This window comes from Ursus maritimus, unplaced genomic scaffold, assembly GCF_017311325.1.
Source record: "Ursus maritimus isolate PB19 unplaced genomic scaffold, ASM1731132v1 scaffold_2, whole genome shotgun sequence".
Taxonomy (NCBI): Eukaryota; Metazoa; Chordata; class Mammalia; order Carnivora; family Ursidae; genus Ursus; species Ursus maritimus.
Window position 1 is genome coordinate 17,560,133 of NW_024424452.1, and position 27,839 is coordinate 17,587,971.

Below are 27,839 nucleotides of genomic sequence, written 5' to 3' on the forward strand. Positions count from 1 at the left end.
GCCCCTGCCTGCCCCAGCATCCCCCGCGCGGCCAAGCTGGGTGCCCCGGGGAGTCTGGCCGCCATGCCACCTCCTCTCCTTCTCTTCTTCCTCCTCTTCCTTACACCCGAGGGAGTCAGGCCCCAGAAAACACTGCTGGTGGAGGCTAAAGGTATGTCCAGAGGGTACAGATGGAAAGAGTTGGGGCTGGAAACTTGGGTCTGGCTGGGTGCCCTTGGCCAAGTTGCTTACCCTCTCTGGGCCTTCATTTTGTTATTTATAAAATTCAGGGAGGGCTTGGAAGGACTCTGAGAGCTCATCCACTCCCAGCTGGTGGGGTCGGTGGGGAATAACCCAGTGTGAGGAATGAAGTGGACGAAGAGTTCCTCTCCCTCTCTCTCTCTCCTCAGAGGGAGCCAAAGCTGAGCTGCCATGTCTCAAAGGTCCCTCAGATGGTCCCCTTGAACAGCAGGCCTGGTTTCGGGGGTCTCAGTCAGAGCTGGGCTACGGGTCCCAAGGCCTGGGCATCCGGAAGGGGTCCCTGGGCGTCCAGCTGTTCGTCTTCAACGTCTCTGACCAGATGGGGGGCTTCTACCTGTGCCAGCTGGGGCCCCCTTCCGAGCAGGCCTGGCAGTCTGGCTGGACAGTCAGCGTGGAAGGCAGTGGTGAGGTCTGGGCTGGGGCAGGGAGGGGTGGACGAGAAGAGGGAGGCCCACCACAGATGGAGGACGTCCGGCAGCTAAAACGGATTTGGAGGGAGGGGCTGGCGGGGCTGAGGGACAAGGGGCTTGTTAGAACTCCTGTCCCTTCTGACTTCAACGCTGAGCTCTTCCGTCTTTCACTCTCTTTTCTCTCTGAGTTGTCATTTCTCTCTGTCTCTCTCTGGGTCTTTGTCTCTGTCTCTGCTTTTCTGGGTCTCTGTACCTCTATGCCTCTCCTGGATGTGTCCGTATCTGGTTCTGGGTCTCTTCCCAGGGGAGCTGTTCCGGTGGAATGCTTCGGCCCTAAACGACTCAGGCTGTGGCCTGGGGAACAGGTCCTCAGAGGGCCCCAAGCCCTCTTCCGGTTACCCCACAAGCTCCCAGCTGTATGTGTGGGCCAAAGACCACCCTGAGACTTGGGAGATAGGCCCTGAATGTGCCCCAGCCAGTCTGAACCAGACCTTCAACCAAGGTAAGGTGATGGGGAGATGCCAGGAAGTGGGGGTTCCAGGGATGGGGGATGGTTATTGGGAACTGGAGGGTTTGCAGGGAGGAGACCTCAAGGATTACACCCTCCTAGCCTTGGCTCTCCCTGCCCCAGACCTCACCGTGGCCCGTGGCTCCACATTCTGGCTGCCCTGTGAGGTGCCCCCTGCCTCCGTGGCCAGAGGCCCCATCTCCTGGACCCACGTGCGCCCCAAGAAGCATAACATCTCCTTGCTGAGCTTAAACCTGAGGGAGGATGCCCCAGGCAGAGAGATGTGGGTCCTGGGCACCCTCAGGGGAGGGGCTGTTCTGTTGCTGCCCCAGGCCACAGTTGGAGATGCTGGCATCTATCGTTGTTACCACGGCAACATGACCATCGAGATGCAGCTGAAGGTCATTGCCCAGTCAGGTAGAGTTTCTCCCAATTGCAGGGCATCTGTATGGGGGCTACTGGGAGGAATCGGGAGCCAGTCAACCTTGGCACCCCCAACCTTGGCACCCCCAGGCTCATCCCGAACCGCAGCTTCTATACTGACCACTGACCCCACCTCTGTTCTCCCTTGTTTCCAAATCACTACTTTTCTGGGTCTTCTCCTACCACTGGTTGCTCCTTCCCATCGGCTTTGGAAGAGTCTTCCTCCCTCCCCCACTCCTCACTGTTGGAGCTCTGAGGCCTCGTCTTATCCCAACAGCACTTTCTCTTGTCCTTGTCTACACTCTCTTCCTGTCTGACCTCCTTTACTCCCATGGCTCCTTAGGCCACCATGCATTAGTGACTCGATTCCAGACTCCATACACCTCACCCCCAGCCACTTCCTGTCATTTGATGCCCCCCAGGCTCAAAATATACAAAATCACACTTGACGTCTTCCCCAAGCATAGTCTTTTGGGTGTCTCTGTGTCAGCGAAGGCCACTACCACCTGCCCACGGGCCGAAGCCAGGAACCTGGGTAGCCTTCCTTCCCTCACCCTTTCATCAAACTGGTCACAGAGCTCTGCCCCTTCTGTCTCCCTTAATACAATCCTCCCCTGCTACCCTAACCACAGTTCTCAAACTCAACCTCAACCTCAACTTTCGCTCCACACTTCACTCCAGTACGTTGCTGCTTCCTACCTCTAACCTTGCGAACTGGACTCTGACCTTCACTTTGAACATGATTGGCCCTCACTGCAGCAGGAAGCTTATCATCATGCTCCCCTGAATCCTAACACAGAGTCTGACTATAGTCATGGTTTGTTGCATAGATACTGCCCCAGGCCCCAGGTCAGGCTCTGGGGCACAGTCCCTGACCTCAGAGGGAGGGAGGCCAGCCCTCCTTGTAGCTTGTGATTTTGAGGATCTGTGTCTTGTCCGTGTCTCCCAGACTTATGGCCCTTTGAGGTCTTGAGGCTGGGAGGCAACATGCCAGCCTGGGGTCCCGGTCTCATGGCTGCTTCTCCCCAGCAGTAAGGTATTGGCTGCTGGAGACTGGTGGCTGGAAAGTCCCTGTTGTGCCATTACTTTATCTGATCTTCTGCCTGGGATCCCTGGTGAGCTTTCTTCATCTTCGAAGAGGTGAGTCATGCCCCCCCGCCCGTCTGCCCAAGCTACCCCATCTTCCCCAGGACGGCCCACACCGGCCAGTCTGACAACCACCTCTTTCTCCTCCCATACCTCCTTCACAGACCTCCAGTCCTGCTCCCCACTCTTCTAACCGCCCTCCAAACTTACCGGGCCCCTTGGACTTTGAAGTCCCCTCCCCTCCATTGACCCCAGTGACTTCCCCAGCACCCCGCCCATCTTCACCCTGCCTCCTCTGATCACGCCCCTTAACTCTCACCAGCCCTGATCCTCAGGAGGAAAAGAAAGCGAATGACCGATCCCACCAGAAGGTAATGACGCGAGCGCCCCCGCAGTCTCCCATCCCTGCACTTTTTGCTCAATGCTTTGCACTTACTGTTTCCTCTTCTCAGCGTGTCATTCCCCACCTCTACCGTTGAAATACTGCACAAACTTCAAAGCCCAGCTCCAAAGCTACCTCCCCCTGTGAAGACCTCCTTGGAGTAATTCCAGACCCCTCTGTAGGCTGCGGCGGAACAGAGGAGCTAAATACACGTGACTACGTTTTATACTCTGAGGGCCAGGCCTCACAGTGCAACTCCCCTTCCTCCGCCAGGTTCTTCAAAGTGACGCCTCCCCCGGGCAGCGGGGCCCAGAATCAGTACGGGAACGTGCTCTCCCTTCCCACGCCCACCTCCGGCACCGGTAGGCGGCACCCCCCGCTCTTGGACTCCGAGCTAGAGCCCCACCCCTTTTCGCGTCACTCCAATCCCGGCAGCGCCCAGCCTCCCCCAGCTCGGGAGCTCCGCCTTCAGAAAAAAAGAGCCCGCCCTAGAGGGCGGAGCCCCTCTCAGATTCTAGCCCCGCCCCTAGACCCAGGGCCCGCCCCCAGAGCTCATGGCCCCGCCCCCAGGACGCGGGACCTGAAGTCCAGTTCCGAGAGCCGCACCTCCCCCGAAACTGAGGCCGCGCCCCCAGGCGTAGATCTCGCCCCCTAGGCTCAGGGCCTGGGGCCCAGCCGCGAAGGCCCCCGCGGAGCCGGGAGCTTCCTGTCCCTGCCCAACCTCGCAGACCCTTAGCCTTGATCGCCCGCATCTCTTCTCTCCCGCTAAAACGCTGCTCCCCCCAGGACGCGCCCTGAGGTGGGCTGCAGGCCTGGGGGCCGCCGTCCAGTCTTACGGAAGCCCGCGCAGCGACGTCCCGGAGGCTGGAGCCTCGGGGTCCCGGAGCCCGCCGCCGGCAGGTGATTTGAGGGAGCCTTGGGGGGGGGGGTGTCCTCATGTGAGGGGTGTTGGAGCGGTCTGCGGCAGGAATACTGGACTGGGGCCTGGAGGAAGGGGGCTGTGACTCGGTTCCCACTCGCATCCCCAAACCCCAGGCCCAGAAGAAGAGGAAGGGGAGGCCTATGAGGAGCCGGACAGTGAGGAAGGCTCCGAGTTCTACGAGAATGACTCCAACCGTGGGCAGGACCAACTCTCCCAGGGTAAGATTGCGCCCCCCCGCGGCTCCCCCGCCTTCCCAGCGGTGGGCTGTGGGCCCTCGCTGGACCCCCCTCCTTCTCCACCAGATGGCAGCGGCTATGAGAACCCCGAGGATGGGGCCTTGGGTCCTGAGGATGAAGACTCCTTCTCCAGCGGTAATTTGGGGGCCTTGTGGGGCCTCAGAGGCTTAAGAGGACCCGGACGGCTGTGGAGCCCCTAAAGGACAGGACCGGTCCCTGGAGTTCTCTTTTTTCCTGCAGCCGCCGAGTCTTATGAGAATGAGGATGAAGAGCTGGCCCAGCCAGTCACCAGGACAGTAGGTATGTGTGAGGACGGTGACATTAATGTGGGGTGTGGGGGTGTGTGTATGTGTGACCTGGAGGCCAGGAGGAATAACTTGCCTCTCTCTTCTCTAGACTTCCTGAGCCCCCATGGGTCAGCCTGGGACCCCAGCAGGGAAGCAACCTCTCTTGGTGAGAAATGCTAGGACCCGTCCTGCCTTGGACACATTGGGTTGACCTGGCTCTGGGCTCTGACTCCAGGCTCAACCTCAACCTTGACCTTGACTCTGACCCCAGCTATAATTCTGGCCTTGGATCAATTCCTAACACTAACCTCAACCCCAATCCTAATCCCAGTATTTACCCCACCCCTAACTCTGAACACCAGCTCTGATACCAGTGTGATTCCAGCTTGGATTTTGACCTCCACCTCACCCCAGCCCCCATACAAACCACAGCTTTGACCCCAGTTGTCTCTACAACCTCCTCACGACTCTGACTTTGACTTCTGCCAGGTCTGTTCTTGACAGTGATCATAAGCTAACCTGCATCTGACCAAGCCCTTCACAAGCGTCCTGAATCTGACGCTGTCCCTAACGTTTTCCTCCTAGTACAGCATGGGTCAAGCCCTCCGCCTTCCTCTGCCCCTCAAATATCCCGTGTCTTAGGCTGCACTTCCCTTCCCCAAGCCCAGCGTGGCTCTAGGCCTCCAACTCTCCTGCCCAAGCAGGCTCCCAGTCCTATGAGGATATGAGAGGGATCCTGTATGCCGCCCCCCAGCTCCGCTCCATCCGGGCCCAGCCTGGACCCAGTCATGAGGAAGGTGGGTCCTTCTGCCGCTGTCCCCTGTTGTCCTCTGAGGCTCACCCTCTCCCAGTCTACCTCTGACCCTAGCTGTGTCTTACCCTTCCTGGTCCTGATCAGATGCGGACTCCTATGAGAACATGGACATGGATAATCCCAGTGGGCCAGAACCAGCATGGGGAGGAGGGGGTCACATGGGCACCTGGAGCACTAGATGATTCCCTTCAGGTGAGCCGGGAACTGCCCCCTAAAAAAGGGGGAGAAAGAGGGAGATGAGTAGGGCTGGAAGTGGTTCTCAGGCAGGGAGAGCGGAAAGGGTTCCTAAGGCCTGGTATGCAGGGGGTGAGCTTCTGGAACCTCACCATTTCTTCTCCATAGCCTGGGCCTCCTTAGGCCCCTGAGATCCGTACCTGATTCTGAAATCTGGGACCCTGAGCAGACAGCGTCGACCTCTAGAGCACCGTGGATGTGTGTATGTGTGTATGTGTGTGTGTGTGTGTGTGTACCAATGAAACTTTGGCTCCCCTTGCACTCCTCCAATAAACTCAATGACTTCTTCCTCCTTTGATGTAAATGGCCTTGTATGGGAGGGGAGGGGAAGGTGAGGATGCTGCACTCCCGTCCTCCTCTCAAATCCAGCAGAGGAGGGAGAGCTGCATCCTGGGTACAAAGGGGCCTTTTCCCTCCAGTGACTTGGCCTGCACCCATCTCCCTCACTTGCCTGCCGTTGCCACCACCCCATCGTTCAGTGATCGTTCCCTCAGCGGCAGTGGGGGCCCCGGGAAGAGGCAGCCGGCCGGGAAGGCGTGGTCATCACTAGCCTTTACGGACCGTCTCCCACGTTCTCACGCCAGTCAACTCATTTCATCTCTACAATAACCTCACAAGCTCATTGACACTTAGGTGCCAGGATTGTATCTAAGTATTTATGTCTGTTTTACGTATATGGTATATACACATATATGTATATAGGTTTATGTATATTAGCTCATTTTATCTTCATAAACCACTTTATTTCAGAGATGAGAGTCTGAGGCAGAGAAGCTAAGGAACATGGCCAAGGCTCGCCTAGCTGGGGTCAGCACGAACTCTGACGGTCCAATTCCAGAGCCTATACTTAGACTTGACTCTCTCCCTGGTTGCAATTCTGTAGATGGGAAAATGAATGTCAGAGAGGCCGAGTGACATGTCTAAGGTCCCCTGACTGGCGCTGCACAGGGCTGGGTGTGAATCCAGAAATCTGACTGCAGTTATAGCCAGTGTGCCTCCTCTCTGATAAACTCCTTTTTTTTTTTTTTTTAAAGATTTACTTATTTATTTGAGGCACAGGGAGAGCATGAGCGGGGGTGGGGAGTTGGGGCAGAGAGACAAGCAGACTCCCCTCCCATGGAGCCCAATGCCCAGCTCTATCTCACCACCCTGAGATCATGACCTGAGCTGAAACCAAGGGTCGACACCTAACCGACTGAGCCGCCCAGGCGCCCCTCCAGAATTCCTCTTCCTAATGCACCAATTCTTTCCTCATAATGTCCCTATTCCTTCTTTATCTCTGAACCTTTATTTTTTTTAAAGATTTCATTTATTTATGTGACAGAGAGACAGCCAGCGAGAGAGGGAACACAGCAGGGGAGAGGGAGAGGAAGAAGCAGGCTCCCAGCCGAGGAGCCCGATGTGGGACTCGATCCTGGAATGCCAGGATCAAGCCCTGAGCCGAAGGCAGACGCTTAACGACTGCGCTACCCAGGCGCCCCTATCTCTGAACCTTTAAAACTTACTTTCTCTGTATTAACGCTATTATTATGTGCCAGGCATTGTTCTATTAAGTACTTTCCGGGGCCCATCTCATTTTATCTTTGCAACAATCCTAATGAGGGAGGGACGCTAAAATTATTCTCATTTTACAGCTGAGAAGACTGAGTCACAGAGATTAAAGACTTCGATTGCTAACTGACCTTAGGTCACTTGCTTAAGCTCAGTGACCCTCAGCTCCCCCAGTTATAAAACAGCATTAGGGAGGGAGCATGGTGTGGTTACTATCATCTGTACAACGGGTTGGCTTTTCCCATGGTGGTGTCACCATGGAAGGTTTTTTTGACCTCTTCGTGTTTCTCCTGCCTGCAGGAGTCCCCTGAGTCCCCTGGGCCCCACTGCCATCCCCGGGGGGCCAGCTTGCTTTGGTTTCTACCACATTCTTACAGGCAACACAAGTTTCTGACCATTTTATTCATGAGTTTCTCAGAGCAGGTGTTCCTACCAGAGATTTGGTCAGAATCCAAGCCCGTGCTTTGGTGAACCTTGGGGCTCTGCTTTCCTGCAGTGACTTTTCCCGCCCCCTCCCTGTTGGGTGGCTTCCTTCTCTATGGCATCCCAGGGCCTGTGGATGGATTTTTTTTCTCTGTCTTCTGCGCCCAGAACAGACAGCCCATTCTCAGCTCCTAGCTTTGTGCAGGGCGCGGAGTTTCAGTTCTGTGCTGTTCCTGGGGCCTCAGCTTGACCTCTGTCCCTATGTGGGGATTAGAACCCCAGTCCTCGGGATCCCAGCATCCCTGGGGACTGCTTGACTTCAGCCACTCTCACTGCTGTGGCTTTGATTTCCTTCTTTATTTCTAGCACTAGGAAGGTTCTGTCTTGCTTTGGAGCTCAGGTATTTTATTTTATTTTATTTTATTTTATTTTATTTTATTTTATTTTATTTTATTTTAAGATTTATTTATTTATTTGACAGAGAGAGCAAAAGAGCACAAGCAGGGGGAGCAGCAGAAAAAGAGGGAGAAGCAGGCTTCCCGCCGAGCAGAGAGCTTGACACAGGGCTCGATCCCAGGACCCTGAGATCATGACCTGAGCCAAAGGCAGACACTAAATTGACTGAGCCACCCAGGCATCCCTCAGGTATCTGTTTTAAAAGGAAGAAAAAGAAGGGGTGCCTGACTGGCTCAGTCGGTAGAGCATGTGACTCTTAATCTCAGGGTAGTAAGTTTAAGCTCCATGTTGCGGGTACGGATTACTTTAGGGAGCCTGCTTCTCCTTCTACCTCTGTCCCTCCCCTCGGCTTGTGCTCCCTCTCGCTCACTTGCTCTCTCTCTCTCAAATAAATAAAATCTTTATTTATTTATTTTTAAAGATTTTATTTATTTATTTATTTAACACAGAGCTGGAAGAGAGAGAGAGAGATTGAGACTGCACAAGCAGGGGGAGCTGCAGGCAGAGGGAGAAGCAGACTCCCCGCTGAGCAAGGAGGCTGATGTGGGGCTCGATCCCAGGACCCTGGGATCATGACCTGAGCCAAAGGCAGATGCTTAACTGACTGAGCCCCACCCAGGTGCCCCATAAATAAAATCTTTAAAAAAAAGAAAAAACAAGAAGAGGGGAGCCTGGGTGGCTCAGTCGGGTATCTACCTTCAGCGCAGGTCATGATCTCAGGGTCCTGGAATTGAGCCCTGTGTCAGGCTCCCTACTCAATGGGGAGTCTGCTTCTCTACTTCTCCCTCTCCCTCTCCCTGCTCCCCCTGCTTTGCTCTCTCACTCTCTCTCTGTCAAATAAATAAAATCTTAAAAAAGAAGAAGAAAGCAATACCTACTATATCTTGCATAGTGTATGTTTGGAATTTGGGAGGTGGGATATGAACCTCCAGCATTACCTTGGGCTTGCATTTTGGACACAGTCCCTGTGGCAAAGAAAAACAAATTAATAAGAAATCCAGATTTAGCTCAGCATTCAAACCCCCACCTTACCCTTCAGCCAGAATAAGCCCTCCATATTGCCACAATCCCCACCATTCCCTATTACCTGTCACCCACTTGCTTCATTCCATTTAGCTTTTCTGCCTGTGCCTGAAGCATCTGAGCATGTGACTCTGGGTGAAAACATCCCGCCTTCTTGGGGGTGAATCCATGTCGGGGTCTTCTCTGTGCCCCTGGTACCCAGCCAGGCAGAGGCACAGATCAGGAGCTCCAGGAGGAGGGAAGGACCGACTCGGAAAGCCCTGAGAGGCGGAGTGCAGAGGATGGAGCCTCTCCTGGGCCACCCGGTGAAGTCTCAGGGGGAAGTTGAGAAGGAGAGGTGTGCCAGCTCCCGCCCAGTGCTCTGGGATCGACTATATGGGTTTGGATCCCAGCTCAGCCCTCTCTAGCTGCGTGCCTCAAGCTCTCTGTGCGGCAGACAGACATCTGTAAAATAGGATAATAATTATACCTACCTTAACGAGTCTTGAGTGAGATGGAAAGCTCATGACACTGCCATAGAAAGCACTCGAACAGTAGCCATTATTATGATGTGGCATTTACTGAGGACCCGCCAGGAGCCAGGGGGTGTGCCATGAGCCAGGGGGCACCAAGATCATGTGGATTGGGGCTCCCTCCAGTGCAGAGACTTGTCCAGGAGGAAGTCACACTCCAAAGCTTCTCCTCACCCACATGACCTGATTTTTCGGCAGGGGCTGGACCACTTCTAGCTCTCGAGCAAGGTTCGAGAAGCAGGAGGCTTGAGGGACATTCCAGGTCCTCAGAGCCAGTCCCTGCCTCCCTAGTTGGCAGTGGCCTCCAGGTGGGGTCCAAGGCTGGCAGAAGGGTTTTTGGCGCAATCTCTCTGCTCTCAGCCTGGCAACAGAGAGTGGCTGACGGTTTCCTGGGACCGGGATGTCCTTGGAGTTCCCTCTGCCGGAGCCTGGGGTGCCTTTGTCCCCTGGTAAACAGCACCGCCTGCTGGAGTTGTGCACCTTCTGGGCTGGGCTCCGTCTGCAATTCTGTGCCACGTTGGGGTGCGCGAAGAGCCGGAGTTGCAAATAACGTGGATGTAGGGAGGGTACGTAGCTTCTCAGGTGCACAGCGTGGTTGGTGGGTGTGTTGGGAAACGCAAAGAAAAGACAAAATCTTCTTCCAACGCTGAAAACCTCCACCAAGGTAGCAGAGACACAAAAACAATTTTTTAAAAAAGATTTTATTTATTTATTTGCCAGAGAGAGAGAATGAGAGCGTGAGAGCACAAGCAGGGGGAGAGGCAGGCAGAGGGAGAGGGAGAGGCAGGCTGCCCTGCTGAGCAAGGAGCCAGATGCGGGAATCGATTCCAGGACCGTGGGATCATGACCTGAGCTGAAGGCAGATGCTTAACCGACTCAGCCACCCGAGCATCCCCACAGAAAGTTTTTATTATTGAAAGCATTAAACCAGAATGTGATGCACATTACAGGCATTAAGATAACACTGTCATGGGGCACGTGGGTGGCTCAGTGGGTTGAACATCCGACTCTTGATTTCAGCTCATGGTGGTGCAGGGCCCTGAGATCCGCCTGCTTTGCGTTCTGCACTGGGTGTGGAGCCTGCTTAAGATTCTCTCTCTCTCCCTCTCTCTGCCCCTCCCTCCCCGCTCACCTGTGCACTCACTCTCTTTCTCTCTCAAAAAAACAAAAAAACAAAAAACCAACAACTCATATTGTCAGTTATTTTTCCAGCAAAAATAGGTTTATTCAGGAATAGCAGAGAACTGCTATCCAGGACATGCAAACTCATAAAATCACAGGAAAGGCTGGAGAGGAACTGCTCTTTTATAGTGGAAAAGGGAAAGTTGGGGAGGGGGGGCTCTTATAAACAAAGAGTCCATTGGAGAGAACTGGGAGTTCCAAGCACCCTGACTTCTCATTGGCTGAGTTGTGATGGTTTCACATTGGCTGGGCTGTTGCTGGGTAAAGGGAAAATCTCCTTGTAGGATTTTCCTCTTGCAAGTACAAGCTAAGTCTCTCTCTCTCTCTTTTATTTTTTTTTTAAAGATTTTATTTATTAATTTGACAGACAGCCAGCGAGAGAGGGAACACAACCAGGGGGAGTGGGAGAGGAAGAAGCAGGCTCCTAGTGGAGGAGCCTGATGTGGGGCTCGATCCCAGAACTCTGGGATCACTCCCTGAGCCGAAGGCAGAAGCTTAACAACTGCACCACCCAAGCGCCCCTCTCTCTCTCTTTTAATAAGCTAAGTTTTGGGGCGCCTGGGTGGCTTAGTCGTTCGTTAAGTGTCTGCCTTTGGCTCAGGGCGTGATCCCAGTGTTCTGGGATTGAGCCCCGCATTGGGTTCCCTGCCCCGCTGGGAGCCTGCTTCTTCCTCTCCCACTTCCCCTTTGTGTTCCCTCTCTCACCGGCTGTCTCTCTGTTAAATAAATAGAATCTTAAAAAAAAAAAAAAAAAAGGAAGGTGCTGTGACCACCACCCTCCTTTAAAAAAAAAAAAAGAATAAATTCAATGAAACCAGCAACTTTGATATTACATTTTTTTTTTTTTTTTTTTTTTAAGTAAGCTCTGGTGAGGGATAGAAGCAGAGAAATGCTCATCTTTAGCCCAGAAGGCTGATCTAAAGCCTTGCGTAGTTCCAACAAGGATCAAATACATGCTGGCTGCTACATCCCTTTTTTTTTTTTTTTAATGGCTACTACATTCTTCAAGGGTCTCCTGATTGTCTGTACATGTCACCAATAGTTAATATCTAACTGAATGATAAGCACCAGAGAAATCTTTTGAAGGTAGTTTTACAAGTGGAAATTTGAGGAACAGGGGCACCTGGGTGGCTCAGTGTTGAGTGTCTGACTCTTGATTACCCCTCGGGTCATGGTTTCAGGGTCCTGGGATTGAGCCCTGAGTGGGTGCCGAGTGGCTCTGTGCTCAGCAAGGGGTCGACTTGAGATTCTCTCCGTCTCCCTCTGTCCCTCCCCCTGCCCCGTGCACTCTCCCTTCCTCTCTCTAAAATAACTAAATAAAATCTTTAAAAAAAAATTTGAAGAAGGCATTTATAATCTACTCTTCCCTGCATGTCCCCTCTCCGTTGAGCACTAAGCATATACCCACCAGCTTCATACTGCACACGGGCAGCTCTTTCTGCCCACAGGTCTTGTCCCTGTGCTACAATAAAAGCACCTTTCTGCACTGAAAACATCTCAAGAATTCTTCCTTGACCACCTACTTCTGGCCCCCACATCAAGGTCCACCTCCAACGTGGGTCTTGAACTCAGGACACTGAAATCAAGAGTCACACGCTCTCATTGAGCCAGCCAGGTGTCCCCCAACCTCATTTTGAATGTGGATTTTTTCCCTTCAGTTTCACACAAGCAATTGTTCAGGTATCCAAGCAGGTACAACCCCTCACCCTGTTTTCAGGATAAAATTTCAAAACCCATGTCTTCTTTCCAAGATAAACAACAACTAGACCTCCAGTAAAAGGATTTAGCAACACCTTTTGTCCCGCGCAGTTCATCCTAACTTTATCCTGGCCATTGGCTTTAATCCGGGGGAGAAAGAAGCTTCTCACTTACTTCTGACCAGAGGTGGTTCAGTATCTAGCAGCAAGGCCCCCACCAAAGTTAGGCTGTTATTTTCCCCAGGACGCGGGAGATCCGGAGCTACCTCCCGAGATGTTTGCATTTCAAAAAGAGGACTTCCAGCTCCGGGAGTCCCCGAGTTGTGAGAATTCCCAAAGGCTTGCTTAACCACGGTAGAGATTTACATAGATTTGAAAAGGACCAAGAAAGAAATTCTGAAACAAAAGCAGGGATGGGGGGGATCACACCTCTTCTTTTCAACCGGGAGAATTAAGCCTCTTAGTTTTCATCTGGATTTGCCCGTCCAGGTGTCGTTTGCGAGGCGTGTTGTGCTTAGGCGTGTGCAGTGGGCGGGTGTTGCGTGGGCGCGGGTTGTGCTGACATCGCGCGTGAAGCTGGGCTGTAGGCGTTGGGTGCGAGGGAGGGGATGTGTGATGTGGGAGGTTGCTCAGAGTTGAGTGGGGTTGAAGTGCTGGGCTGGTGCGTGGACCGTGTGAATTCTGCACATGAGAAGGGGCGTGCGCTTGGGGGTGGCGATAAGTGCAATTACTCAGCGCACAATCTGGTTGCGGTGAACAGTAACGAGGGTACCCCAGAGGGCTAAGGCCTAACTCCACAGTGGGTTTTGTTTTTGTTTTTGTTTTGTTTGCCTGTTTTTAAGTTTTAAGTGTTTTAAGTGTTTTAAGTTTCCACTGTGGAGCCCACCGCCCCGGAACCCACCACCCCGAGATCAAGACCCCAAGATCAAGACATGAGCTGAGGTCAAGAGTCAAGAATCAAGAGTCAGAGGCCCCACGCACCCAGGTGCTCCTAATTCCGCAGTTTCTAAAAAGCAATTCTGAGGGGTGCCTGGCTGGCTCAGTCGGTAGAGCCGGTGATTCGTGGTCTCAGGATTGTGGCTCGAACCCCAATCTGGGTGTAGAAATGACTTTAAAAAAACGATAGTAGATAAATAAATAAAATAAAAGCTATTCGGGAGTTCGCCTTCCTCCACTTTGTAGTCTGAGGGCTTAAGGACTACAATTCCCAGGATGCCTCCACAGACCCGGAACACAGATGTCTAATGGGAGGGCCTAGAGTGGGCTGGTCAGGAAGGTGGAATCCGGCCAATGGGTGAGCTGTAACGAATCGAAACCCAGGCTGATTGCACCAAAACTGGTTGGAATCTTTGGCGCCTTGGTTTCAGTGGTGGATGCTTGATGGGCGGGAGCACCGACCAATGAGAAGGCAGGGAGGAGGACCCAGAGAGTGTAGGTGGGGAGAGGTGTTGACTAGCAGACGGTTCACCCAATGACTGGCGGAAGTCTCTGGAGGGGGCCGGGCGAGACGTCTAGAGGCGGGGACTGTGGTCGGCGGGTGTATGCCATGGCGGAGCCGGTGAGGAAACGGGGCCGCCGGCCTCGGGGCGGCGGTGTCGGCCGGGGAGGTCGCGGGGCCCGGGGCGGCCGGGGCCGGCGTCCTCTCGTCCCGCGGTCTCCAGCCCCGCGCACCCTGGACTCGGAGTTTGTGGACTTGGTCAGCGACAGCGATGAGGATATTCTGGAGGTCGCAACGGCACGCGGCGCTGCGGACTCGTTCGAGGTCCCTCTCCCGGAGCCTCCAGTGCCGGCCGCCCCCCGGGACGACAGCGACAGTGACAGCGAAGGGGCGGACGCACCGCCCGCCGGAGCCCCGCGGGCCCCGGTCAGGCGGCGGCGGCGGCGGCTGCTGGATCCGGGGGAGGCACCCGTTGTTCCGGTGTATTCCGGGAAGGTGCAGCCGGGGCCCCGGGAGGGCTAGCGCAGAAGGGCTGGGTCGGGCGACTGCTGATTTAGGCTTCTGGGGTTGGTTTTGGGGGACTAAATGGAGCAGGGGGTGGGGCAGAGAGATGTAGGGTTTCTGAAGATGGGAGAGGTGAAGAGGTTTGGAGTGTGTTGGGAGTTTGTGATTCCGGGGAGCTGGAGTGTCGGGAGCAGAGAGAGAGGCTTAGGGGCCGGGATCCCTGATGGTTCAGAGAGGGACTGGCAGGACCTGGGACTGGGATTTGGGGCGTGTTGGGTTTTGAGGTTGGGGCCCATTGCTAAGGATTCAGGAAGCTGGCGTCATGGAAGTTAAGAGAAGACTGGGGACTCCAGGTGGTAGGGTGAGCTAGGTATCTGCGATTTCCCAGGATTCTGAGATAGCAGGATGGCTAGCAACCTAGTAAGAGGGTAAAAGAAGAACTAAACTTGCATCCTCAGAATGCCTTGGGGGAAATGGGATGTAGTAGTAAGGGAAATCCAGTTTTGGATCTTGGGGAAGCTGGGCTCCTGACTCCCCCAGAGAGGACTTGGACTTGGGAGCTGGAAGAAGGGAAGAGTCATCTTGTTTTCCCTTTCAGTGGAGGGAGGACTTGGGACTGATTCGCTTTTGTCTTCACAGGTGAAAAGCAGCCTTCATCTCATCCCAGATCACCAGTCCCTCCTGAAACTGTGTCCTGAAGAGCCTGAGGAAGGTAGGGGAGGGCTTCCAGGGAGAGGTGCCCAGTGCTGGCCTCTCTGAGGAAGCTTCCTGGAGTTTACATCCCTGTGGTCCGTTGTTCCCTGAGGCTTAGGGGAAGGCATGGTAGGGGGTGACTCCTGCATCCCAGCCGGAAAAAAGCTCCAGTCCTGAATTGAGATGGAGCGTTAACCAGGAGGCATGGGATATGCTGCCAAACCACCCTTCCCACCACCTGCTAGGCACAAGAGTGTGCTAATCTACAGATTTCTAGGCCATCCCCAGAGATTTGGGACCTGGGAGGAGGAGCTATTGAGAATCTGTAACATCTTGGTACATCTGCAACAAGTTCCTTGGGAACATTCTGGAGCCAGCATGGTGTTCTTTGAATCTTATCAGGGGTGCCGGCCTTGGTCCTCCCCCAGTGATGCGGTTTTTGCAAACCACCCAAAGGCAGTGAGTAGGAATCAAGTTTAATAAGGAAGTGATCCAGGGGGCAAATGTAGACCTTGGAATGAGACTTCTACCCTGTATGGTAGGAAGATCTGACTTAGGAACCAGCTGGCCTGGGTTTGAATCTTAGCTCTACCCTTTCGTCGCTAGCTGTGTGACTTTGGGCAGGTTTAGCTCTTAATGTTTCAGTTTTGTCATCGGGAAAATGGGGATAACGGTGGGCCTATGTCGGAGGATTTTGGTGAGAGTTAATTAAAGAGAACACATAGAGAGCCCTCTCTTGGGCTATATATATGGTTTCGGACGGTTCCTGGAGCGTAGAAGTGCAAAGGTCCCTCTGCCCCCTTGCACGTAGGCCCAGTAGTGCTGGGCATCTCCCGGGAGCTTGTCGGAGAGGCAGAATCTCGGGTCTCTAGCAGCTGCCACATTTATTGAGGACAGGATTACTCAGCCTCGGCACTACTGACATTTGGACTGAGTGATTCTTCGTGTGGAGCTGTCCTGTGCACGGTGGGACGTTCAGCAGCATTCTGACCTCTACCCACCAGAGGCCAGGATCACACACTCCAACCCCCTCCCCCCCTCATGGTGACAACAGAAATTGTCTTGAGACATTGCCACACATCCCTTGGGAGGCGAAATTGCCTCTGGTGGAGAACCACTGATCTAGCATTTATTATCATTGCTTTGTTTTTGCAGTATTTATATTTATTTTTATGGTTACTGATGATCCTTTGTTGGTGGCAAACAAATGGAAAAGAGCCTCTATATTCTAGAATAAATCTCTAGTTCCCTGTTGTAAGGAATTTTAGTTACAATGAGGGATTTGAAGAAAGATATTAAATATTACAGAGGCATGGGTGGCAGAATGCAATAGGGATGCTCACATGGATGAAATTTGAGAAATACGGGCTTTGAGGGCCCATACTTACCTCTACTTCATTCCCTCCCTGTGCCAGGCCACCTCCTACCCCACGCTCGCATAGTATTTCTCTGCCTATCCAATAGGGTACAGGAAAGAAATAAGAGGAACTTTTGTTTGTTTGTTTTTGTTTTTTAAGATTTATTTATTTATTTGAGAGAGAGAGAGAGAGAGAGAGCGAGCACATGGAGGAGGAGGGAGAAGCAGGCTCCCTGCTGACCAGGGAGCCCAATGTGGGGCTCCATCCTAGGACCCCAGGATCATGACCTGAGCCTAAGGCAGATGCTTAACCGACTGAGCCACTCCGGCGCCCCAAGAGGAACTTTTTTTTTTTGAAATCCTTTGCCAACATCTGGTTTGAAGTAGTACATACATGTGTAATAAGGGGTACATGTGTATTAAGTAAATGCGTATTTCCTAGTTTGTGTGTACTTTTTATTTGTGGGGTACAGGTGATCAAAAAAAAATGAGAAGAGATTACGTTAATCGTAATTAGTGGGAGCGGGCCGCTCGGTGATTGTCCACACTTGCCACGCCAGCTTGTGCCTTAGCACGAGGCTCAGACACTCCTGTTCTGTCAGACCACAGTTCATCCTTTTCTCTGCAACAGGCATTTCCCTGTGACTCATGCCCGTCCAGCACTGCCCCAGCAGTATTTCGTGGTTGTGTGTGTGTGTGCGTGTGCACGCTTTGGGACCTTGGTCTCCTCCTTTCTTGGGACCCTGTGAAGCCCCTGGCATGCCTCTGCTTGGCCTCTTGCGGCCCTCCCTTAGCTGACTCCTTGTACTTTTCCTCCTCTGTCCCCAGATGCAGATGTGGCAGATTCTAGCAGTCCCCATGCGGAGGATGTCCCGTTTCCAGATTCTCCTTGGAAGAAGAAGCTGAGGAGTAAGGATGCAGAAGAGAAGACAAAGGACGTGTTTCTGTGAGTGAGGCGGGAGCACTGAGGCCGCCAGAGCAGAAAGGGAGCCGGAGGGGTGGCCAGAGAGGGGCAGGATCCTCGGGTAAGGAGGAGGCTTGGAGGGAGTGGAGGGCGTCTCCAGGGTCAGGTGAGGAATGAAGTTCTTGGGAGGAGACCACCCAAAGGAGTGGGATGTTTCATCTCCGTGTCTGACAGGGTAGTGGCTGTGGAGACGGCCCTTGTGCTTCCAATCCAGCTACCTGTCTCTTTAACTGTCTCTGTGGTTCTCTGTCCTTTTCTGGAAAGTGGGGATAATGATGGCACCTGTGTCAATATTTTTGAGTAGATTAAGAGTTGACACTTGGCATATAGTAAGTACTTGGTGTCTGTTGGACGTTATCAGATATTCACCTGGGCAGTGACTTACCTTAAACATTAGGCATTTAAAATAAATAAATAAATAAATAAATAAACAAACAAACAAATGAGTGAATGAATGTTAGGCATTTTCCTCACTAATATTTGGGTCATGTAAGTATAAAAATGATGCTTCAGATTTTCCCTGACTTTACTTCCCCCTGTCCACAAGATGATGTCGCTGGAAGGTGCTCCCTCTTGATTATCCAGCTCCCTCTCTTGGTCCCCAGCGGTCCCTAGCTCATGAGGAGAGGTGTGGGGCTGGGGTCCCGTCCTCTTCCTGCGTCCCAGCCCTCTCTCCTCTTTGCAGGTTTCAAGACACCTCTCCTTTGCCTTCGCCTCTGCCGAGGACCAAAAGCAGAAAGCACACTCGGGCACTCCGGAAGTTAAGGTGCCAAGGGCAGGGAGCTCACTGGGGTAGAGAGGGGCAGTTTGGCGGGTGGCCCATGCTGCCTGACCCACAGTCCTTTCTGCACCCCAGGGAGGTGAGCAAGCGCCTCCAAGATCTCCGTTCCTGCCTGAGTCCCAAGCAGCGCCAGGGCCAGGATCACCAGAACCAAGAGGACGAGGTGGTCCTGGTGGAGGGTCCCATCCTTCCAGAGAGCCCCCGACTCTTCCCGCTGAAAATCCGGTGCCGGGCTGATGTGGTCAGACTGCCCGTCAGAATGGCAAGTGCCTGAAGGGCCTGTGGGAGAAGGGTCCCCAGAGCTGCCTGTGGAGCGAGCGTGGTGTGTGGACAGAAAGCACGGTGTCCCGCTTTGCCCATCCTGCCAGCGCTCCTTGAGGCCCCCTGTGCCTTGGGTTCGTTCTTCCCTCTGTTCTGATGGTCTTTTCCTCACTCTCCCTTCTCCGGCAGACTGCCCACCCAGCCTTCAGCGCTCCACGGAAGCATCTGGAGAGGCTTGGCTTGGTAGCCTCCTCCTTCTTCCCTTCCCTCGGGCCCTGTGCTTCCCACGAGCCCTGTGCTTCCCACGAGTGCTTGCTCTAACTGCGGTCCACACACAGGTGTCACTCAGGCCTTCTGAGCTCCCCCAGCTTCCTGGTGGAAAGGACCATTTTTGTAGGGATGAGCCTGATGCCGAAACAAGAGTGATAACAGAAATGACCATTTGTTGAGCCATAACCGTGCACCAGGGAAACAACTAAGCCAGACACTGCGAACGTGCAGCCCACGGCTTTAGCCAGTGCATCTTGCTTCTTTTGCCCTGTAGATGTAAATGCTTTTACCTATTTATTTTTTAAAAGGGATTTATTTATTTATTTATGAGAGAATGGGAGAGAGAGCACATGCACGCACACGAACTAGGGAAGGGCAGGCGGGGAAGCAGGCTCCCCGCTGAGCAGAGAGTCCCATGTGGGGCTCGATCCCAGGACCCCGGGATCATGGCCCGAGGTGAAGGCAGACACCTAACCGACTGAGCCACCCAGGCGCACCTGTAGAATGCTTTTAAAACATAGGAACTCGTTGCCACCCCTTGCAATGAGTGATTTCCTAAGAAGGACCAGGCGCCTGGCTTCTCTCACATGGGGAGACGTAGCTGCACCTGTCCGGGAGTGCGGAGAACATCTGGCTTGTCACATGGGGCACGTGAGGTCTACTTTGCTGCTGTCCCCACCATTGCCCTTTTTCCTCCTGATCCACAGCTATTTCAGTTCTTTGTGTTACTTCCCTGAACCCCATGTTGACATGACTTTATTCTGTACTTCGCCAGGGAAATCTATGGAACTCATGACTGAGGAGCTCAGCCAGTAGCAAAGGCCGGCAATGCGTCGGAGGTGGTGGGTCGGGCGGGGCACGTCAGGAGGTGGCCTTCTTTGCTTCTTGTCCCCTCGCCAGTCGGAGCCCCTACAGCGTGTGGTGGACCACATGGCCACCCATCTCGGGGTGTCCCCAAGCAGGATCCTCTTGCTCTTCGGAGAGACAGAGCTGTCCCCTACTGCCACTCCCAGGACCCTAAAGCTCGGAGTGGCCGACATCATCGGTGAGAGGCAGGCAGGGAGGTGGAGCCTTGAGGAGGCCTTTGCTGCAGGGAGGGATGAAGGGAAAGAGGTTGGCCCCGCTTCCAGGCCCTGCTTAGGCCTGGCTTCCTGATCCTCCTTCCCACAGACTGCGTGGTGCTCGCAAGTTCGCCCGAGGCCTCGGAGATGTCGCGACTGCTCCAGCTACGGGTGCAGGGAAAGGAGAAACACCAGTCGCTGGAAGTCTCGCTGTCTCCCGTGAGTGGAGTGGGAGGCATGGCCGTCCATGCCCCTCACTCTTTCCTCTGCCATCCTGTCTCTCCCGTCAGTTAACCGAGGGGGCTGCCCCCTGGTCCTGAGCGGTTCGGGTTCCCGCCCATCCTAGAGACCCGCAGAAGCCCATTGTTCAACTTCCCTCCCCTTTGCGCCGGGAACCTCTGCTCTAGTCTCCTGACTCCTCCTTCTGGGCAAAATGGAAAGGCCCCTTGTGACAGTGAAACCTGTCAGAGTAACAGCGCCGAGCTTCTAAGCGGCGGTCCCCGTGCTAGAGAGAATTCATAGTCAGGGGCTTGGTGAGTTTCACAGCCGAGTTAGGTGGAAACCGCGGTTGTAGCCCTCCTTTAACTCATAGGGTCTGGAGAAGGGGGATAATTTGCAGGAGTCGTTTCCTAAGGCTGCTGTAACAAAGTACCACGGACCGCGCATTCCCTCACGGGCTTGGAGACGGGGAGTCAGAAACCGGGGTGTCCGCAGGGCCATGCTCCCTCTGAGACCCCGGGTAGAGCCCTTCCTGGCTTCGGCCTGGCTTCTGGAGATGGCCACCGGTCCACGGCGCTCTCCGTGGCCTGCCGCTGCGTCACCCCAGTCTCTGCGTCTGTGGTCACGTGGTGTCGTCCCTGTGTCTCTGTGCGTGTGTCTTCTTGCAAGGACACCAGTCATTGGGGCCCACCTTCATCGAGTGTGTGCCCTCCTCTTAACCCGATTACATCTGCAAAGGACCTCTTTCCAAACAAGGTCCCACTCGCACTTACCAGCGCTCGGGACCACAAAGGATACATAATGCTTGCCCAAGGTCAAGTGTCAGTTGAGTGGGCGAGCCTGGCCTCCAGCTCAGGTCATCCTCATTCCACGCTGGGGTCTGGGCTGTCTGATCACAGTGACAGATGCCTGCACTGGGACGTGAGGAACTGGGGGCTTGCGGAACTTGTCTGACCTACATCCTGAGCCTTGGCTCTGTGGCCCAGTCCCGTAGAGAGGAGCCGGCTGTGCTGGCCTCTGTGTCCAATCGCCTTTTCCTCGTGGGCTCTGACTGTACTTGTCCCCTTGTCCCCTCTGTCCTGAGTCCTCTGTCCATCTCTACAAGTTCTAAGCCCTTCCTTTCAAATTCTTTTTTTTTTTTTGTAAGATTTTCTTGTATTTTTTTTTAAAACAATTGTTAAATATTTTTATTTGTTTATTTGAGAAAGAGAGGGGCAGGAGGGGTAGAGGGACAGGGACAAGCAGACTTCACGCCAACTGTGGAGCCTGATATGGGGCTCAATCCCACAACCCTGAGGTCGTGACCTGAGCCGAAACTCGAGAGTTGGACCCTTAACTGACTTACCCACCCAGGCGCCCCTTAAGACTTGTTTTTAAGTAATCTCTACACCCAGTGTGGGGCTCAAACTCAAAACCCCGAGATCACGACTTGTAGGCTCTTCCAACTGAACCAGCCAGGCTCCACCCCCTCTGTTCAAATCCTTACCTTTACTTTTTTCCTCTCTGTCCAGGATTCTCCTCTCAAGACCCTCATGTCCCGCTACGAGGAGGCCATGGGACTGTCAGGCCACAAGCTCTCCTTCTTCTTTGATGGGACAAAGCTGTCAGGCAAGGAGCTGCCTGCTGACCTGGGCATGGAATCCGGGGACCTCATCGAGGTCTGGGGCTGAAACCCCACTCCCTGTTTGGAGGCTCAGCCTGGACTTGGGGAGAACAGCTGCCCCTTTTGGCCCTATGTGGGCTTATCCTTAAGCTGACGCAAAATCGAGCAGTGACCTTTGACCCTCCCCCACACCCCTTTCCCATTGACCCTGGTTTCTCACCGTTAGTAACCTGCTTAGTTGTGTGGTGGTTGTTGTCGCCCCGGGTGGACTGTGGCTCCATCCACCTGGTACACTACGTTTGCGGCCCCCTTGGGACACAGAGAAGGTATCCCTCACGCGCAGCCTTTCCTTCCTCAAAATGTCTGTTGTACGAAACCGCTCATATTTAGAGCAAGTAGAAGTACGTGGGGTGTGGGTGTGGATTCCAGGCCTGGGGGTTCTGCCGTGCGTAAGACCAGCAGTGGCCCTGGGTGGGGGGAGCGGATGACGTTTGCTTGAAGCACAAGCTGCACGAGTCTGTCTCTCTCACACACACAACACACACACACACACACACACACACGCTTAAGCCAGGCAGGCGGTGGGTTACGCTTTTGCAGGACAGAGTGGATTCTCAGCCTTGCGTGTCTTCCTCACCCCTGCGCCCGTCAGAGCCCACCTTCCTGACGCACGCGTGTTGTTTAAGGCGCAATCAAACACACTGAGCGTTTTTGTCTAGATCTCAGGACGCTAGTCCACGAAAGGCTTCTCTGGTCTCACGGCTTTCTTTTCCTGTTTTCTTCCTGCCATCCCGAGTGCCTGTTTTACTGTGTGGATGACACGTCTCTGAACAGGAGTGTGTCCTTGTCAGGTGCGCTGTTGCGTGTGGGACTAAACCCCGTGACATGTGGTCTTACTCGGCGGCAGACCTTGGGCTGTCTCCTCTGTCACGCAACATGTGTTGCTGCTTCTTCCGGTTTGATGCCGGACCGCTCTGCGGTGTTCCTCGTGGGCCCTGGCTACGTCCCACATGTTTGGACAGCTGGCTGCCTCCAGCTCCTGGGCTCGTAAACAAGGCCCTGAGGGACAGCTTCCGTGGATCCCCTTCCGTGCTCGCGTGGAAGGTTCTCCGTCATGGGTACCCAGGATGGGATGATGGGTCAGGCTGGTTAATTTCCTATGGTTCTACCGAATTCTTCTTTCGATTAGTCATTGAGCCTCCCTTCGGGGGTCTCCGTTTCTCCTCATCCTCACCAGCACTTGTTGCTGCCCTGCTTTCTCATTTTTTCCAGTCTGTTGGGTGGAAAGTGGGGGCGTGTTTCAATGTCCATTCATCTGATCACCAGTAATTGGGGGGATTTCTTCATCCACCAAGCAGCCTTTGGGGATCCCTTTCTGTGCACTGCCCTGCCGGTTGCAAACAGCTCTCAGGGTGGCACTCGTGTTGGGTTATTTAGGGGTGCCCTTCACCGAAGAAAAATTCTCAATTTTAATGTAGATGGGTGAACTGTTTTGTCCTATCATTTGTTGCTTTTCGTTTTCTTATTTAAAAGTAGTTTAGATGGTTTATGTTTTCTGCTGTTAGCTTCTCAGTTTGTCCTTTCACATTTCGGCCACTGACTAGGGCTGAAGTCCAGCCAGCACAGCCTGGTATGCACGTTGGCTGGTGTCTCTTGTGTGTGATGAACATTGGTTCTCCTTGGTTGATTCCGGGCTGCACCGGCTGCTAAGAGATCCAAGTTTTATTTTCCAACCCAGAATGAGCCAGTCTTCTCAAGTGCTGTCTACTAATAAAGCCATTAATTTTCCACTGATATGTGGTATAATTTTGGCAAAAGTATTTCACCTTCTAAAACCTTTTGTTGGAATATGGCCTTCCTTTGACCTTATAATGTGAGAGAAACAGAAAGAAGCCTCTATAACATTTAAATAATCCACAATATGGTATAACTCTCATTTTTTTCCCCGGATCTTTTACATCCATTAATAAGTTTGCACACGTTAAAATTGTGTATTCAGTTTCAACAAAATAAACGGGAGTACATTCAACTCGTGTCTACTTGAGGATTTCTGTCTTCGTGGTCCTCACGGGACTCCCGCTATGGCCCCTTGCATCCATTCTTCCTCCTTCCAGGCTAACAGGACCCCTGGTTTTAGCAAAATGCAGAGACTTCATGGTGAGGACAGCACTTGGCAGCCTCTGTTGTAGCCAGGTGCCAGTGTAGCCTCACGGGTGGAAGGGGGAGAGGGATGCGCCCTGCGGGATGTTTCCCAAAGTGGGCAAGTGTGAGCCCCTCTCTTTCGCTTTCTTCCTGCCGCTGACACGAGATGACCTTGGGAAAGGAAGCCACATGGGACAGGACAAGGAGAGAAGGAGCCCGGGTCCCACCAACCCTGCACTGCTGACCTCCAGGCTTTCACGGGAAGGGGAACTTCCATCCTGTTTAAAATCACTGCTCTTTGAGGATTTCTGTCCCTGGGAACCCAACCCAGTTCTAGCCCCAGGATGTGTCTATCGCAAGCAGCATTGTAGTGACCCCAGCTGCGATTCTCTCAGGTTTATATCCAGGAGTGGAATCACCGGTCACTGAACACGCATGTCCCTGTCTGCTCTCTCTTCAGTACCTGCCAGATTGCTGACCAAAGTGACTGGACCTCAAGTGCGAGAAGACTCCGGGTTCTTTTTCGCCAGCACTTAATCTGGGGAGGAGATGGGAAAGACTACTCATTTTAAAAGAATTTGCATTTCTTCTATGATGAGAGAGATCATCTTTTTGATCAAAGGATCACTTGTCAGGTGGTCTTTTGTTATTTTTGGTTTTTTTTTAAAGATTTTATTTATTTGACTGAGAGAGAGCACGCACAAGTGGGCGGAGAGGCAGGCAGAGGGAGAGGGAGAAGCAGGCTCCCCGCTGAGCAGGGAGCCGATGCAGGGACTCGATCCCAGGACCCTGAGATCATGACGTGAGCTGAAGGCAGACGCTTAACTGACTGAGCCACCCAGGCGCCCTAAAGATTTTATTTTATTTATTTATTTTTTTTTAAGATTTATTTTATTATTTATTTGACAGAGATAGAGACAGCCAGCGAGAGAGGGAACACAAGCAGGGGGAGTGGGAGAGGAAGAAGCAGGCTCATAGCGGAGGAGCCTGACGTGGGGCTCGATCCCGGAACGCCAGGATCACGCCCTGAGCCAAAGGCAGACGCTTAACCGCTGTGCCACCCAGGCGCCCCTAAAGATTTTATTTTTAAGTCATCTCTACACCCAGTGTGGGGCTTGAACTCACAACTGCGTGATCGAGAGTCGCGCGTTCCTTACTGACAAGCCAGCCAGGTGCCTCATTGGGTGGTCTTCTTGAACTCTCCTGAAAAAAAATCAAGACAGAGCAAACAAAAACTCTCCTAATTAAAAACCTTCAAAGCTAGAGGGGGCCCTGCTCTGTGCCACATACCAAACTCGGGACTTTTCACGATCTCATTCATCCTTACCGCTCCTACGGGGTAAGTGGCAGAGTCATTCCCATTCTCAGAAGCGGAGCAGAAGCTTAGGGTAGCGCGCCTGCCCCAGACCTCACTGCCACCGAATGCAGAGCCAGACGGAAGCCAGGTGCGCCTGACCTACGACAAGACCAGCGCTTCTCACCCTTGAACACACGTGAGCCGGGGAGCTTGTGAAAACACACACGCGGGGTCAGCGCTCAGCCACAGGGCCCGAGATGCTGCGTGTCCAACGAGCTCCCAGGTGTCGTGACGAGGGCGCTGGCCACACTTGGAGGAGGAAAGTGCAGTTCTGCCTTTTTCCCATAGCCGCACAGCCTCCTGTCTCCCGACCCTTGTCCTTCCTTCCGTAACACCCCCCCGGTACTGGCCATGTTCTCTTGTGCGCGTCCCATCTCAGCCCGGGGCAGGGGTCTGGCTCAGCACACTCTTCCGCCCATAGGTCTCTGTCGCCCCTACTAGACTGTAGGCTCCTTGGAAACAAATACTGTATCTTGTTCTCAAGGATCCCTAGCTTGGTGTCTGATGCCTCTTAACCCCCATATCTGCTCCATCACCCACCCAACTCAACTGCCCCTGGTGTCTCTAAAAGGGGTTCACTTCCCTCCATCCCACCCCGGTGCCAGCCGCCGCTGCCTGAAGGCTGGCCCAGTGCCCCAGCCGCCTGCTGCTGCCTCTCTGACCCCTCAGTCCAAGCACAGTGCAGCCAGAGGGATCTTCTCAGATGCAAATTGGAGTTTATTTTTATTTATTTTTTTAAAGAGCTATTTATTTGAGAGAGTGTGCACACACAGGGCAGGGAGGGGCAGAGGGAGAGAAAGAGAATCTCAAGCAGACTCCCTGCTGAGCACAGAGCCAGACCCACGACCCTGAGATCATTACCTGAGCCAAAATCAGGAGTCGGATGCTTCACCGACTGAGCCACCCAGGCGCCCTGCAAGTCAGATTTTAAAATGAAGGAAATCCCTAACATGGGCTAGGCCCAGGCCCAGGCCGGCCTCTGCCTACTGCCTGGCTGGCGTCCCTCCCCTCCCTGTTCTCCACACTGCCCTCCTTTCAGATTCTTGTGCTCATTCTGCTTCCTTCTGTGGCAGGGCCTTTGCACAAGCCTTCCTCTGCCTCCTGGGAGGTCAGCGCTTGCCCCTCCCCCATATCTGAGCTCAAGGACCACTTCCTCAGTGAGACTCTCAACCTCCTTGACCCAGTCCAATGGCCCTGTTATCAGGTCCTCGTCATACCCATAGGCCAGATGTCTTTTTTGTGGCACTTGTCATAGGTGAACTATTTTTTTTTCCCCAAGAAATTCCACATATAGTTTTCATGTCACAAACCACAGCAAGTGGAACAAAAGTTGGGCTCCAGTTTAAGCCAATAGAGCTGTACAGACATATTTATTTATCTGACCTTAAAGGAATTTTATTCAAGAGATCCATCAGATTGAAAAAACACCTGTCCCCAGAGAAGAGCTAAATATTTTTCCCATCTGGCAAAACCAATTAGCATCAAAATATTTGCCTTTATTTCTTTTTTAAAAAGATTTTATTTATTGGGTGCCTGGGTGGCTCCGTTGGTTGGACGTCTGCCTTTGGCTCAGGTCATGGTCCCAGGGTCCTGGGATCGAGAGCCCATGAGGCTCCCTGCCCAGTGGAGAGCCCGCTTCTCCCTCTCCTTCTGCCCCTGAACCCCCTTGTCCTCTCTCTCTCTCTGTCACTCTCGCCCTCTCTCAAATAAATGAGTAACATCTTTGGGAAAAAAAAAAAGATCTGAGATCTAAAAAAAGATGTTACTCATTTATTTGAGAGAGAGCACGAGTGGGGGGAGGGGCAGAGGTAGAGAGAAGCAGACTCCCCGCTGAGCAGGGAGCCTGATACAGGGCTGGATCCCAGGATCCTGGGATCATGACCTGAGCTGAAGGCAGATACTCAACCAGCTGAGCTACCCAGGCGCCCCAAAATATTGGCCTTTATAACCAAAAAATTTAATTTTTACTAAATAATTTGGATTACAGGCTTTTAAATTTTTAAAAATTTGTTGGAGTTTAATTTACATGCCTAACCATTCATTCACTTGAAGTGTACAGTTCAGTGAGTCTTAGTAGAAGTACCCAGGTCCGCAGATGGTTCCTGTGCCTGTTCGCATGTCCTCCTCCCCCTGACCCCTAGTATAGTGATATTGTGGTCTTAATTTGTATTTTCCGCAATGACCAATGGTGTCATATATTTGTTGGCCATTCATATATCTGTCTACTGTCCATTTAAAAAATTGTGTTATTGGTGTATTTAGGTTTTTTAAAATTTTTTTTCCTCCAAGATTTTATTCATTTATTGATCGAGCACAAGCAGGTGGAGAGGCAGGCAGAAGGAGAGGGAGAGGGAGAAGCAGGCTGCCCGCCCAGCAAGGAGCCCGGCTTGTGCGTGCTCTCTCTCTGACAAACAAATAAATAAAATCTTTTTTAAAAAGCTTTTATTTATTTACTTGAGAGAGAGTGAGAGAGCGCGCACAGGCAGGGGGAGCAGCAGAGGGAGAGGGAGAAGCAGGGCAGGGAGTCCCATGGAGAGCTGGATCCCAGAACCCTGGGATCATGACCCGAGACGAAGGCAGACGCTTAACAGACTGAGTCACCCAGGCGCCCCGGAACTATAGTAATTTTACTTCGAGTGTACGTTTATGACTGTAGCTAGGAGATTGGAGCGGGGCAGGGAGGCCACTAAAGAACCCCTCCAAGCTATCCCTTGGCGCCAGGGCTCTGTGGTCTTTGAGGCCAGTCCTGCAGCTAGAATCCCAGATGAGACCACCAGAGGGCGCAAGGACTTCAGTCTCGGTT

At 53.0% G+C, this 27,839-nt stretch overlaps 2 protein-coding genes across 8 annotated transcripts; both read left to right on the forward strand.

Annotated features, from left to right (window-relative positions):
* On the forward strand, positions 1-5,834 carry CD19 (CD19 molecule). 7 transcript variants are annotated; one of them, XM_040635158.1, is made up of 15 exons: positions 1-151; positions 390-644; positions 955-1,152; positions 1,261-1,575; positions 2,611-2,721; positions 2,990-3,038; positions 3,323-3,411; positions 3,836-3,949; positions 4,085-4,189; positions 4,274-4,342; positions 4,448-4,507; positions 4,604-4,660; positions 5,199-5,291; positions 5,393-5,500; positions 5,651-5,834. In XM_040635158.1, exons 1-14 carry the CDS (start codon positions 64-66, stop codon positions 5,488-5,490), a joined length of 1,701 nt encoding a protein of 566 aa, XP_040491092.1. In that variant the 5' UTR covers positions 1-63; the 3' UTR covers positions 5,491-5,500; positions 5,651-5,834. The 7 variants fall into 7 exon arrangements, 6 of the variants coding, with proteins under 6 accessions (XP_040491092.1, XP_040491093.1, XP_040491094.1 ...); XM_040635159.1 differs by having other exon boundaries at positions 2,614-2,721; XM_040635160.1 differs by having other exon boundaries at positions 1,282-1,575.
* An 8,098-nt stretch (positions 5,835-13,932) lies between these two features.
* On the forward strand, positions 13,933-23,566 carry LOC103657910 (nuclear factor of activated T cells 2 interacting protein). The gene is made up of 8 exons (XM_040635164.1): positions 13,933-14,319; positions 14,968-15,040; positions 17,207-17,324; positions 18,028-18,108; positions 18,199-18,385; positions 19,555-19,699; positions 19,825-19,934; positions 21,446-23,566. Exons 1-8 carry the CDS (start codon positions 13,933-13,935, stop codon positions 21,602-21,604), a joined length of 1,260 nt encoding a protein of 419 aa, XP_040491098.1. The 3' UTR covers positions 21,605-23,566.
* Positions 23,567-27,839: the final 4,273 nt, after the last annotated feature.